The 15,945-nt window shown below is 34.3% G+C and overlaps 1 protein-coding gene across 13 annotated transcripts in view; it reads right to left on the bottom strand.

Moving 5' to 3' along the window:
• The window catches only part of PSPC1 (paraspeckle component 1), a 92,701-nt gene that overhangs the window by 49,233 nt on the left and 27,523 nt on the right, over nucleotides 1-15,945 (bottom strand). Inside the window, exon 7 of one of the 13 annotated variants that reach the window (XR_003590489.3) lies at nucleotides 306-423. The exons of 10 other annotated variants lie outside the window; for them this stretch is intronic. Coding sequence is in view for 2 of the 3 variants with exons in the window: in XM_004012171.6 (XP_004012220.3) it covers nucleotides 306-363 (58 nt within the window). In the remaining variant the exon portion in view is untranslated. Of the gene's footprint in view, nucleotides 1-305; nucleotides 424-839; nucleotides 15,100-15,945 lie in introns of those variants that run through there. 2 more of the 13 variants (XM_004012171.6, XM_042254930.2) reach the window with 2 other exon arrangements.

Genomic DNA, 15,945 nt, shown 5'->3' with positions numbered 1-15,945 from the left:
TAGCTATATTATACCATGTGATGACTACAAGTTTCAGGTTGTTAATCAAAACCTGTTTACAGGTTTCTTTTGTTGCATCTATTAAAACATAATACATCTTTTAGCCTTTGAATAAAAAAATAAAACTGTTCTTCCTAGCATGTATTTTAAATACACTGATTTTTTCTCAGTTTAATAAATGTAGGAAATTTCACCACTTACAAATGTTGGTTCCAAATTTTTGTTACTGACATACCAAAAATAGCATGTATAGTTCCCTGAAAAATGACAAGTAAGTGACAGAAGCCTGTGCTTCAAATCCCTACCTCCCATGTTTATTGCTCCACGGGGACCCATATCACCCATTCTCATTTCCTGTTCTCTCTGTAAGTAAACATAGTTGTCACAGTCAACCTATCGATCTTAGGACTTAACATTTCCCATCTAAAATTAAAAAGAAAAAAGATAAATTGGGACATAATGTTCCATTAAAATTTTAAATTTCCAACATCATTTACTTAATAAGAACACTGAAAAGAAACTTCACTCTCACAGCCTTAATTAAACATATTACAAATGCTTAGGGCATCCAATTTATACTTCTATATATTACCAGTGAGTAATACATAAAATCTATTACATGACATTTTAAATATTATTCTTCCAAGAGATTATAGACGCACACCTAGATTCTAGAAGAAGAAAAATCTAGTAATAATAACCAAGACCACCAATTATTTCTCCCATCTAGGTCTCTAAAGTCTTAAAACAGAAATGACCATTACCGCTTTCACATTCAAATATATTCAAACACACAACACAGCTGTGGGGCACTAAGCCAAAAATAAGGTTATAGACAATTTTCATTTTTGCAATATAATTCATGTTTGCGTTTTTCTTCAAGTCCTCTGGTATTATTTCACCAGGTCTTTCAGATATATCATAAAGCCTCCACTACATACAAGCAACTATTGAAAGCTCAACATAATATTGCTTCCTTTATCTGAATAAGAATTTTTTTAGAAACTGAAATAAAGTGTTATCACACAGTCATCAAGTTCTGAAACAAAATGCTCTTGAGGTTACCTATGACATAAAAGGCCACACAAATGTACAAAACATTTTAAGTTTCAGTACAAAAACTATTTCTTAAAAGCTCATTTACCAACAGTTACATAGAACTAACTTCAGTGAAATTTCTAGGTGAAATTACCCAACATGTTATAATTGAAATTTATACTATTATTTAATGATTTTTTCCAATACCAGACAAGTGTTACAAGTAGCAATCATAAAAAAATTCCAAGTGATGTCTAAATCTAAAGAAAGCATAATTTTTCTACTTTCAAAAGCAGTTTTATTACAATGGGTTGATTTTAAAATACTAGTGAAAAGTACCTATAAAGCTAGAAATGAAGGAAATAAAAAGCCTATAAATGGAGAAAAACCACTAAGCAGCAAGTGAACTGCCCATCTAACCTAATGGAGGTGCCTCTAAAGCTAACCCATTAGGAAGCTACAACACAAGAAAAACACCACTTACGTAACAGTTCCATGAAGAAATGTTTCTCGTTGCCCAGAAAATCTGAATACCAAAGCTTTCTCAAAGTTAACGTTTAACTTTCCAAAAAATAAATGTTTCATCATAAAACATTTGACTATTAACAGGTAGTAATACTGACCAGCAAGAAAGCTAGACTATTTTATAAAACTGATTACCAATGAAGTCATGTAATTCTGAAATTATAGGGAAAATATTATTCTATAATCATACTTCACACTATTATCAATAAATTAAGCCAAGCTCTCATTTCCTTAGCAGCAGAGCTTACTGACAACGTGTGGACTCTTTCAGCAAACCCAAAATCTTTAAACGTTACTATTTACAGTAGATACTTCTCACAAAGAGCTGGCTGAGCTCCAGTACCAAGAGTAAAATACATGGATTTTATGGTCCCAACATGTTGGAGGGAACAAAGGTTTATCTTGTTTTTACTTTTGATTTGCCTTAACTATGAAAGACTAGGTAGGCAATAGCTAATCACTGACAGAGAGTAATTATTAGTCTCACTGTTTGAGACTTCAATTTTCAAATCCCCCTATATATATTCCAACACCCATACTCAATGCCTGCAGTTCATGGTGGGGCAACAGAGAATCTTTTTTATTGTTTAAACCTCTTTACGATTTCAGCATTACCTGTCACCTTCTGAAATAATACTGTTTAGCTTTATCATTCATAAAGTACTTTTTAAAGAAACATATTGTATTAGTCTATTTCCTTCATTAACAGAATTTTGCGGAAAGCGTATTAACATACTGAAGAGATCTATGGTTTTAAGTCAATTATTCAACAGTGGCCGAAACAGTCCCTTTTTGATGCTCTGTTATAAACTATTTCCAGTTTTAAAATATCTTTAAATGAGACAATCAGAATGTCATAACACTCTAAGGTAGCAGATCACTGGATTACAGTAACAACTCATGCTATGTCTTATACCATTTTTCACATAGCTATAATCACAAGATTAAGAAGAGATAATATAGATAACAGATCAATTTTTAACTAATTTAGAAAAAGCAAAAATTTTAGCTCCCTAGTCGTATTTTAAGGTTATTAACTTTCTATAAATCCACTGCTACATACTTCCAGCAAAATGCAAGAGGCAGAGATAATATTTAAGGGTAGTGTTATCAGAAGAAATTAAGACAGTCCTTCTCATTACTTGATATATTGAATATCAATAAGGAAAAATCACTTGAAGTTCACTGTAACTGTGTACCTACCCAAACAATACATAAGGCCCTCACTGTTCCTGCAAATCCTTCTAATATATTTTAAATTGGAACTGATACAATAATATGTGATATTTTCATAATACAAATTTTAATGACACTATTACTTAACCAAAATTTTTGCGGTTTAACAGGCAACAATTTATATGTAAACAAAATCTCAAAAGACTGCAGCGCTACATAAAAGGAGAAAGCTAAGATGTCAGTTTTAATTAATTCAACAAATCCTCACAGCAACCCTATGAAGTAAGGTCGAATGTTATCCTATTTTAAAGATGATAAACCTAAGGCTCAGCATTGTTCAATAACTTATGCAGGGTCATACGTGTAGCAAAGTGATTGAGCTGACCTATAACAATCTGCCCAAATAGAGTTCATGGAATTATCTTCTTCACAAGGCACCTTCATTCTTCAAGAATCTCACTAAAGACTAACAAAAGGCAATGGTTTTTAATATGTTTTTACCATATTAAGAAGGTGTTCCTTTCAATTATAAGAATTATGCATATGTATTTTTGAAAACTGGTTAGTGAAACATGCTTAAATACACAGTTGACCAAAAACAAAAGAAAAGTACAACTGATCCCAGAGCCACATTGTATCAGAGCAACAATTCATCAACACAAAGTTCTCAAAATGTGGTTCATGGAGTGAAAAGATCTCCCAAGACGCACCCAAGATGTGCACTACCTCAAAGCTACTTCATCAGAACACAGTTCTAACATTGTTCTATCTGGGCTTTCCACTGAGACACTCTAGGGCATGGCGCAAGAGCAATGGTGGGCAAAAATCCTTGTGTTAAGAGCACAAAGCAAGGCATCTGCACTCAATTTTTACTAGCAATCACTGTACTCTTCACATTACAATTGCAGTTAAATAACTTCAGTCACAGCTGTCTGGGCCAGAGCACCTGGAAAAGACTAAAGATTAGACTGTAAGAAAAGAAAATATAGAAGCCACATTTCAAACACCTGTATTTTATTTTCATTCATTGTGGCTGAGTCAAGGCATATGGGATGTTAGTTCCCCAATGCAAGCATGGAGTCTTAATCCCTGGACCATGAGGAATGTCCTTGAAGACCTGCTGTACAACATGGGTCTGAAACAGCTATCAGTTTGTTTCACAAAACATCTCTGAATTGTGTGCAGTTACTTGGTTGAGTAGGTCAAGAACCCTGTCACGAGACAGGTGAAAGGGAAAAAACCCAGTCACAGATTTTCTCTAGCAACAAATGAGATGTGGTGATCAGGGCAAAAGAAGCCTATCAAATGGGTGACATCAGTCAAAAGACAATTCTGACCGGGCTTCAGTGATGCAGCACATCAGTTTTTGAAAAAAGAGGTGTCGAATTTATGTGGAAGGAAAAGCAGACTATGGCGAATATATGGATGAAAGAAATGTGAGATGACAAGCAACAACAATTACAGCTGATGTTAAATTTCTAGGTGACCAGACAAAAGACAAGGCATAGAATGCATGATTCTTCTCTGGCCATAGTGTGGTACAGTCTTATTTCCAAATCATGACAAACAGAATTTATACTTGTATAAGGACAAGAATTAAGATACTTTTTTACATTAAAAAATAGTAATTTCAACTATGAACACCTGGATGAAATAGTAAAAAGGATTACTTTTATGAACTTTCAATCTTTAGGTACATGTCTTTAATTATTTTATGCAACAAAATAGACATCTACATTAAGCACGTCTACTGCATTCTGAAACAGGGTGGGTATTTCAAGAAAACTACTGCTGTGACTGGGCTGCAGCTGAGTAAGACACATTTTCTTGGAGCAAGATTATTACTTGAGACAGCATTTCACAGACAACCAGATTTCTGACCTGTGTAATTTCTTATGAGTGGATGGTATTAAGAAACGTGACTTGCTTTAATTTTGTGTAACAAAATACATTAACATTTAGATAGCTGGTAAAACTCAAGGGATCACTATTTTTCTGTTTGGTACATTACAAATTCATGCATAGGAAAACAATCCACTCAAAGATAAGGTAGACCAATGGATTCTAATGCAAAAGAGTACTTTTAAGAAACTACTGCTTGTCAAGTTTCACTGCAGTATCAAACAAGAATATTTCAATTATCTGAAAAGGTTAAAATATATATACTTGTCTCCATTTACTTATCCATGTGAAACCAGGTTTTCTTCATGCTCTTTGATCAAAAGAGCAGTTCGCAATAGGCGGAATGCAAAAGCAAATATGGGAAGCCAGCCATTTTCTTATAAAGCCCAAAATTAAAGAAATTTCACAAAAGAGTAAAACAATACCACTCTTCCACTACACAAAGTCAAGTACTAGAGAAATTTGCAAAAACTGTAAAATAAGGCCCCTCTTTCCACTACAACACATTTTCTTTTAAATGTCTCTTTAAATTGTTAATATGGCATTGATATAATGTAATTAAAACCTTTTTGGGGTCCTCATTAATTTTTAATAGCTTTTAAAAAAGGTTTGAAACCAGAAAGCTTAAGGACCACTGCTTTTAAGTTCCTGTCAATATTTAATCATGAAAACGTAAAGTAGCAGAAAATTTGCACTAATGTAAATTAACTAAACCAATATACCTTAATGTAGAACTTGACATTATTTTATGGAGAATATTGACTTTTTTCCTTAATATTTAATGTGCTAAAATGTATATATGAATGTCTAGGGTTTAGCAAACAGTAAACTAAACAAAAACTGACTTTACATAATTATCAGCTGGAACAACATTCTGCAAGCAATGATATGGTGTGTTCACCCAACACAATGATCAATCTATGTCCTCGTCTGAGTGAATAGAGTCCCAACAGCTACAATCCTCCTCCTTTAATCCATGAAGTCCTTTCTTGCGTATGTCTCTAAAAAAATATCTAAGGATCACGATGTGCCGTCTCAGTTCCGTGTCTTAACAAAGAAAATGCTAAAAATCCTGAAATAAAACTTTCAATCTAAAAGAAATATAATTCTAGAGAAATGTATAAGTTCTGGCAAGTAACAATATTCAACCTATTATTATATATTCCTAGAGTTTTTCCTAAAAATAAATTCTTGTAGCACATGGAAATGTATCTTTTCACTAGAGAAGTTTACATAACAAGAATAACTAGACTGTTAAGAGTCAAACTTTCATTAGAGAAGACAAACTGTTAGCATCTAGAAATATTAGGGAATAAACATTTTTATAAACAAGAAAGTAACAAAAATCAATTACATGAAAATTTTTTTAATAGGTATAAAGAAAAATAAAATCAGAAAAAAAGGTAGGCCACTTTGCCAAGAAATTATCCACTCATTTAAAATGTGTTATTAAAAGGTGTGTATTAAGAAAGTAATCTTCTAATAAACTAAAATGGGAAATAAGAAATGTACCTATTAATAGAACTCAAATAACAGCATGCAAACCTTCCAACATAACCAACAGAGAAAGGCATGGAAGACTTAACACTCTAAATTCAAGTAATAAAAAACAGTATTTTCCAAGACATTTATATCATTCACTGCTATATGGGGAGGGGGGAAAATATTTTAATTAACATAAGACAACTATTAAAATATCAACTATACAGTATGTTTTCCATTCAATTTGAATGCATGCATTCCAAAGTATCTACACCCATGAGTATGGAGGAAACGTTCCTCAGTTTATGATTGCCAGAGTGAACCATTAATTCACACTTCATTAGGGAACCACAAAGTAAGAAACAGTTATCAGAACACATCTATTAGAATGCCCAAAATCCTAAACAGTGACAATAGGAAATGCAGGTGAGGTCGTGGAGAAACAGGAATTCTCATTCTTTGCTGGTGGGAATGCAAAACAGTATGTCCACTTTAGAAGACAATTTTAACAGGTTTTTGTTTTTTTTATACAAAACTAAGCCTCCTCTTACCATATGATCCAGCAATCACACTCCTTATTATTTATCCAAAAGTATCAAAAACTTATGTCCACACAAAAACCTGCATACAAATACTTTTAACAGTATTATTCATAATTGCCAAACAAGATGTCCTTCATTTGGTGACTGGATAAACTGTGGTACATCTGGGTAACGGATTATTATTCAGTGTTAAAAAGAAATGAGCTATCAAGCCATGAAAAAACAGAGGAGGAACCTACTTAAATGTGTATTACTAAAAAGCCAAAATGAAAAAATTCTTGATTCCAACTATGTGACATTCTGAAAAAGGCAAAAATATGGACACAGGAAGGGAATCAGTGGTTGCCAGGAATTATGGGGAGGGAGAAATACTAGGTGGAGCACAGAGGATGTTTAAGGGCAATTAAATTAATTACTCTGTGTAGGTATGTGTCATCATACATTTGTCAAAACCCGAGAATGTGCAGCAACAAATATCAACTATGAACTTTTGGTGATGAGGATATGTTAGTGAAGGTTCACTTGCTATGACAAGTACACCCCGTGTGCTGCAAGGATCTGATGTGAGGGAATCTGACAGTGAGGAATCTGTAGACATGTGGGGTGAAGGGAACATATTTTTTATCTAAAAAATAAAAGTTTACTTTTTTAAAACTTTAAAGTGCTTCTCTTTGAATAAATTTTATCTTAACTTACATCAAGTTTTAGTCATGAACTTGTTAAATATTGAATCAGAAACAGAAGGAACCCCAAATACAAGTAGGGAATTTTATTCTTAGCTTACTGTATTCATGAACCCAAATATATGTGCCTCTTAAACTACATTCACTCAACAGTGCATTTCTAAAGCCTGGTTCAGGTAACTTAGTAGACATAATGTTTGGAAGTCACTGTCCAATTCAACTGACCAAGTAGCAAACTTAATTGCCACTTGTTAATACACAGGATGACTCTCTAATTGAAAATGAAGTAAATGTAACTGCATATAATCTAGCTATACTCATCAAGAGACAGAAGGGAATAAATATTTTAAACAAATTAATTTTTAAATAAATTTTTATTGAGCTGAGAATTTTATTCTAATCTATATACCTATGGGACATTTTCAAGATCACTCTTTTCAACTGTCATGGAAAATTCTATTTGAAAAGCTGCTTCAAGGAACTGAAATTAATTAGGGGTATATAATTATTCCTCAAATTTAATTATTTTACCTCAAACGCTTAAAGAAATCAGCAATCTGGATATCAACTACAACACAGACATAATACTTTTAATTGTATCTTACCAATGTACATATAATACCAGGGATTGGTTTGCATTTCTTTACCTATAACTTCTTACCCAGTACACTTCCATATCAAAATCAAAACATTTATCATGACTGGCCAGATCAAGGGATGAAAGACGAAACAGAAGAGCAAATATCAGCTGCAAGAGAAGCAATTTCAAGTCGGTCTCACCAACAGAAGAAAGCTAATAATAAAGCATAAGTATTTCAATGTATGAAGAATTATGTATTTAACAGATGAGAATATCTTTTTCTACTTGTGATACTAGACATAAAACAAGTTATCTTAGTAGTCTACCAAAAGATTAAAATGTTGACAAACCAGTTTCTAAGTAGTTAACTCAATATACAGTAATATTTAAAAGTACTTAAATGATACCTAAATACAATTCAAGAAGTTACTTAAAATTTACATTTGTAAGAGAAACTACTATACAAGCATTTAATTTTGTTTAAAAGCAAGATTTAGGGAAAGTAATAGCACACCAAATTAAGATGTTACATCTTTAGAATCACTACTTGTAGAATCACTATACAAATTTATAACCAAAAAAGACAGGATATATAATGTGGTTGCACAATGTAGTGGAGGGTATCACAAGACAATGGAGGCAAACTTACCCATATATGTTCAAGAACTTGGAATTCTAAACAGAAGTGCATTTCATCAGCAGAGCATGCTTATAAACTCAAGCTTCCTGCTCCCTACCACTCAGTTCAGTTCAGTTGCTCAGTCATGTCCTGACTCTGCGACCCCATGAATCGCAACACGCCAGGCCTCTCTGTCCATCACCAACTCGCGGAGTTTACCCAAACTCATGTGCATCGAGTTGGTGATGCCATCCAGCCATCTCATCCTCTGTCGTCCCCTTCTCCTCCTGCCCCAATCCCTCCCAGCGTCAGGGTCTTTTCCAACAAGTCAACTCTTCGCATGAGGTGGCCAAAGTATTGGAGTTTCAGCTTCAGCATCAGTCCTTCCAAAGAACACCCAGGACTGATCTCCTTTAGGATAGACTGGTTGGAGATCTCTACCACTAGTAGTTAGTAATTACACAGGGATACTGACATTCACATTTATCTCGTTTGATCTGGTAAAAAATTCTGACATTTCAGGTGATACTATAAAGCTTCAATACGAAGTATGGAATATACAAAATACTGATTGGCCATAAAAAATTTTTTTTTACATAGTTACCTCATAGGATAACTCCTGTAAGAGGTTCTAAATATTTTAGCAAGTCACAAAGGAGAAGTAACAAGCTTTTTTGCCTTCATAAAATGTTTTGTTATGACTTCAAGCTACTTAATAATTGAACAAAATTCCTATTATTTACACTGCACATAGTGGACATTTCAAAATCCGTGTTCACTCTAGTTCACTTACAAGTGAGCTCTTTTCTCCAGCCTCTCTTAAAAAGGTAAACATTAGCTAAAGTGCTTACCATTCTGAACCAAATAAGATAAGAACAACTTATCATTTCAAATATACCTACAACACAGCGGAATAGTAAATCAATCACATTAGCTTTTAAAATACACCCAATATAGCCCCTCAACAGTGCAGACTATACACTCTTTCTCAAGAAGGCAACTTTCTCTAAACTTTCAGAACATTTTTTAGCTGTGTCTCTTAACCTACTCCACATAGCTCCTCTGTATCTAAAATACTCTAAAATCCTCAAAGATGTGACCCGAGGCTTGATTTCTTTCTGTATCCTCTACAAAGCTCAGGACTATTATAAACACAGGAAAAACAGTGAACAAAATTTCCTTACTAAAGGAAATCTTCAGTCTTCCTGTAAGTCTAACAATCTTGAAGGGATATTCAAGTGGAATGCACCTACTAAAAAGTTGTATGTGTGAAAACTAAGCACAAAAAATGGTTATTTTACTCTTCACTATGTGATATCATTATAAACACTACAAAAATACATCAATAGCTACGTCTCAATGCCACCTATGTTTCAAAACTACTGATGATGAACATCTGAGACTTTAGTATTCAATAAAAATACTGAGGTTTGGTGGCTCATAAAGAACACTCAAAACCATGTGATTGAGCTATTTGCTTTAGTCTGAAAGACAACTATTTAACCCTCCCAGTTTACATTTAAGTAAATATAATATAACAAATACAAAATGTCTGACCGCGAAAAACTCAGAGAGGTCAACTATTGAACAAAAATGTCAGAAAATAATTAGAAGGCAATATAAGTACTAAAAATCATATTAAAAATGATCCAGGATCACAGCTGGGGTGAGTAGTCAAAGATTATATATGTGCTGAGCACACACATTCTCCATGAGGAAAAAAGGGATATGGAAGTTGCTGTAGAAAATAAGCCTCTTTGTGACTATAACGGAAGGTAGGGTCAAAGAAGTCATCTAATATGACACAGAAATAATTAAGTCTAACAAACTGTTCTCTGATGAAGTGTGTAAAGAATCAAACCACTTTCATCTGGATTCATTCAAAAGACTTTGAAATATGAATGATAAAACAGAGGGGTTAAAATGCTGTTCATAATCATAACAAGGGAACAAGGGTGACCACAAACACAACCTGATTTGCCCAAGATGGCTTACTGTATACCTGATGTTTAAAAAAAAAAAAAAAAAGAAAATTTTACCTAGTACTCATATTCACTTGTCCTAGTTTGGATGAAAACTTTAAAGTTTTCCCTACAAATAATTAGATATTATTAAAATAAATCCTTTTGAGACATGATCAAAGATTTAACAGCTGTTAAAATGGTGTTATATCTTCAACCCAAATTATACAAATCATCAAAATTCTAAAGATCATCTAGGGTCTATGTTAGTTAACATTATAAAAATGTTATCTTTGCTTTTATTTGATTATAAAGTCTATGTACCATCCTCAAATATTCAGAAAAATTCTTGGCTCACTGTAATAAATCAATTAAATTATTTTAGTAAATAAATGAAACCATATTAACAACAAAAAATGGTCACAGCTAGTACATCCTATGAAAGACCACTGCAACAAACCTCCTATTATCCATTTGAATTTTCACCATCAGGTGCAAACCATCAGAAGTGGGCTTCCATTATACCAGCAATTGGCAATGACCATCCCACACCTAAATCTGACACCAAACCCTACACCAAATAACTCTTCAGTTATTTCCATAGGATGATGAAAAGTGTCATCCTACGAAATGTGTCAGATACTTAACCCTTCCAAAATAATGCAGTTTTCTACTGCAATACAACCAAATCACTTGTTAGAACTAAATAATTTTACTGAAAAAAAGAGAAATAATAGCCATGAGAAAACCACCAAATTTTGGCAGCTTCTCTCAAAAACTCAAAAGCCATTTAAGAAAATGTATTGGATCTACTCATTACCAAGTGACAAGTGGGATCAGTTGGCTCTGCCAGCACCTATTAATTAAACTTTATTACTGGCTAGAGTTTCTGTTGAGTTTTATACAGGGAAAATAGGGGATTGTTGGGGGGGGGCGGTTATAATTAAATAAAGGGATAATGATAAAGAGAAACAATACCCACACAAGAAGCAGGAAGGGACTGGAATAAAATTAAACAAAGGCCAAATGTGGCAATCCGGGTCAAAGGATTTGCCTCAACCGACTATAAAAAAGAGACTTGATCACTCCAAGACATCAGCAAAGTGGCTGTGACGCTCTATCAGCTCTTCCCATAACTTCTGCTCTGACTTATAACCATGACTACCAATGAACACTCAGGACACTAATCTGGATTCTTCAGAACCAAGAATCAAGGTTCTAGGATATGAGGCATTCTGCTCAATAGGCCTTCTAAAAACACTGAAAAAAAAACAACAAATTAATAAAATTACATCTTAAATCACAAATTATGAGTTTGTTTACCATGGGGCATTTTTTATAGATTCCCTCCCCTAACTGAAAGGTTGTTGCTGAGTGGTGGAAGATGTTGGGATTCTCGGCCTCCGGAGGAGAGGAGGGGCCAGTGACGAGGTTGATCGCTCAGAGAGTTTGTGTGATAAGGTTTTATTAAAGTATAAAAAAGATAGAGACAGCTTCTGACATAGACATCAGAAGCGGGCAGAAAGAGGGCCCCCCTACTAGTCTTTAGCCGGATGTTATATAGCTACTAGCAGGCTGTTAATTAGAGAAAGGAAATGTCTCAAAACTCGGAGACTGGCATCAGGCCCCTCACCCAAAACATGCATTTTGGGATGACATTAGCACAAGGCGAGTTGTCCTGGGCCACAAAACTACTGACATGAATCTTGAAGAAGGGCAGGTTTCCAAGCAAATACTAGTCTCATGAACATAGCTTAAGAGAACATTTGCATGAGTAAAACATACTAGTTTGTCAAGTCAGTTCTGAGTCTTAGGCAAAACCAACTTGAAGACAGAGTCTAGCTTAAGAAAAACATTTCCATTAAGAAAAATGCACTGGTTAGCTCAAGGTTAAAGAAAAGTTAAGTTCAGGTGGAACCAGGTGTCATGGCAACACAGAATTTTAAAAGAAACCTCTTTTTAAATCTGTATAGAGAAAGGAAAAAAATCTAACACTTGTAGTTTGTTTCTTTCTGCTGCTTGAGAGAGAGAGAGAAAAAATGTCTGACACTTGCAGGCTATTTCCTCCATTTGGAGACCCCTGGCCTTCCTGCCTGTTACCCTCTCACAACTCTCTAACTGGCCAGAGATCATAGGTCAGCAAACTTTTTTGGGAAAGGACTGGGTAGTATTCCAGGCTCTGCTGACCATACAGTCTTGACACAACATCAGAGTTATGTCACCACTAGTCAATGCTGCCATTCTGGGGCAAAGCAGCCATAAGCAAAACATAAACATGGCTGCATTCCCATAAACAGGCAGCGCTCAGATTTGGCCTGACTTAAAGTAGTCTGCAGACCACCAGTCGAATGAAATATTTTAAAAACAAAAAATTAATGTATCATTTGAGACAATACTCCCTTCCATATAAAGGATGAAAGTCCAACAAAAAGTTGCCACACCAAAACCCTACATAATTCACACAGAAGGCTGTGCCATTTGTACTGTTAACTAGGTGAGCCCTATCTCCCATGCAGAATGAACCTAACGTTCTCACTTCACCCAAAGTCCCCAGATTCCATAAAAAATTCAACTAGTATTTCAACTAGTATTTCAACTAGTATTTCAAGTATTTCAAGTATTCAACTAGTATTTCAAATTTTTTGAATTTCAAAAAATTCAACTGAGTATATTCATCTCAACATATATCTCATTTCAACATCTGACCAGTGGTTTCTGACCTTCACTAATGAAAATAAGTAACCCAAAGAGCTTTTTAAAATGCTGATCCCATGCAACTCAGTCCCACTGGACTGTATCTCAGCCACTTTTCTAAGTTCCACAGAAATGCTGCAAAGGTTGAAAATTACTGGATTTTCAACCAGTATGTTACCAATGGATAATCCATCAGAATCTATTAAAATCACAAAATGAATCAGTGAGTAGGATGGAGACCTGAGCACCCACCTGTTTTAAAAGCTCCCTGATTCCTGATTATGCATGATCAGAAATACTACCAAGAAGAGGCCTCTCTCTCTTAGCTGGGCTGCATCCCCTCACTGCTTGTGGCCTTGCTGTCCAACCCCAAGAGCTACAATGGACACCTCTGACTAAGGAACGAGGGTCAAATTACTGCCTTGGCATGTAATAAACATTCAGGTTTTTATGCATGTGTTCAATTCTCCAGGGCTATTCTCACCTACTCAAAAAGGAACAAAAATTACATATATATATATATATATATATATATATGAAACAGATATGAAGGGCTATTCTTTTCTTTACTAAAACCCAAACATTAGTATTTGACCATGCCAGCCAAAGAAACTACTTAAGTTTTAAAACAAAGTAGCATCCAATCTCGGAGAAGGCAATGGCAACCCACTCCAGTACTCTTGCCTGGAAAATCCCATGGGCAGAGGAGCCTGGTAGGCTGCAGTCCATGCGGTCGCTAAGAGTAGGCGCGACTGAACAGCTTCACTTTCACTTTTATGCACTGGAGAAGGAAATGGCAACCCATTCCAGCGTTCTTGCCTGGAGAATCCCAGGGACGGGGGAGCCTGGTGGGCTGCCGTCTATGGGGTCGCACAGAGTCAGACACGACTGAAGCGACACAGCAGCAGCAGCAGCAGCAGCAGCAGCAGCAGCAGCAGCAGCAGCAGCAGCAGCAGCAGCAGCAGCAGCAGCAGCATCCAATCTAAGCACTGATCCAATTCTCCAAGTTGAAGTATTTTATAACTACATGATACCACTACTAAAGCCAGAAAGATATTTACATGTTTTACGACATCATCATTTTTCCAAGAAAGTTTACTCCAGCAAACTGCATTTTTAAAATATTCTAATTAAAATTTCCTCTTTACTCCAATCCAAGCTGTATCCACAAATAAAGACTGGTACATACATAGCAGTACTTAAATTTTAAACTGTTGAATCTACAAGCAATAAAACAACCTAATATTAAAAAAAAAAAGACAATCATAAAGACAGATTCACAAAGTCTTACTGTTAACTGAATAACTTCTGTGTTCAAAGCTGTAAAATTGTGATAAGTAGAAAATTTCAACCTAGAAATTGGTCTGTCTAGAAAATGGTCCCATTATACTGCAGTAAAAACAAACCTAAATGAAATTAAGGAACAGCATAAAAATATATACAGGAGTCAAAAAATATTATACTGCAGGACTGAAAAAAAACATGTTTAATTTATAATTACAAATTTATTATCAAAAAGCATTACTTCCTCTAAGGAGAAATAAGGTATGAAATTAAAATGACAGCTTCTAATTGATGAAGAGTTGGCATATTCTTGAAACTCTTAAAAATATATTCCTATGTATGTTATAATATTATGATCAATTTGAAAGCTAACAAAGAAAAACGTGATCAAATATAATAGGTCTTTTGATACATTAAAAAATATATACTATTCAAGACAAAATAAGTGTTTTTTTAATACTCCAAAGCAGCTACTATTTGTTGTGTTCGAATATTCCTAATAGGAATATTAGAAAGAAGTGAGAGGTGGCATCTTAAAACAAACCAAGTAAACCTACATGACTTTTATTACTCAGGCAAGCTGAACACTTACCATGTGATTCCTCCCTTTACACTGAACAGGGAAATAAGAGAAGCACATAAGAGGGCCTAATTTCAAAGCTTTTAAAAACAAAAACAAACATTAAAATTGTTCAACAAATTTTTCCAGAGACAGTTTTGAAAATAAATGAAGAATAACTGATGCAACAATGGCCTCGATGTTTTTCTATTAACACAAACCACTTAAGACCAGTAAAGAGCTTTTGTTAATATTTCTTTACTGCCTGATTAGTTTATACTGACAAGCATTATGAAGCTAGGAACCAAATAAAACTGAGACCAAAATGATGAAAAATTTGTCTATTCATAGTTTCTTATCTCAGAAAAACCTGAAAATAGAACGAAGACTATATTTTCCTCTACATATTAAATATCATTGCTACATACTATTTTAAAGGATTCCTTTCCAAAAAATTAAGAACATACTAACTTTGCAGTCTAACATGACTATTAATTAAAAAAAAAAAATCACCAACTCCAGCCCACAGTTCAGTAAACTTTTTCTGTAAAGAGTCAAAGAGTAAGTCTTTTAAGTTTTAATGGTCACAAGTACTGTTTAGTAGTCTTTTTTTTTCCTTATCTATCAACACTTTAAAAATGTAAACACCATTCTCAGCTCTGTGGTAGGGTGGTATAAAAATGGGTGGAGGTTCCAGGCTTCCTTTGCAGACCTTTACTCCACCCAAATTAATCTTATGACGCTTCAAATATGTAAAACATTCTTTTGGTAACTATTTAAAACTCTATGTTAAAATATTTAATCATCTAACTTTTCTGACAGCATAATCTTGTGAAACAATAAATGAGCTACTTCTGAAATTCCACTAAACCTGCCATACTTTTAAATATCTAATTTATT

This window comes from Ovis aries, chromosome 10 (genome assembly GCF_016772045.2).
Source record: "Ovis aries strain OAR_USU_Benz2616 breed Rambouillet chromosome 10, ARS-UI_Ramb_v3.0, whole genome shotgun sequence".
In the NCBI taxonomy this organism is placed as follows: Eukaryota; Metazoa; Chordata; class Mammalia; order Artiodactyla; family Bovidae; genus Ovis; species Ovis aries.
This window is presented reverse-complemented; position numbering and strand designations above follow the sequence as displayed.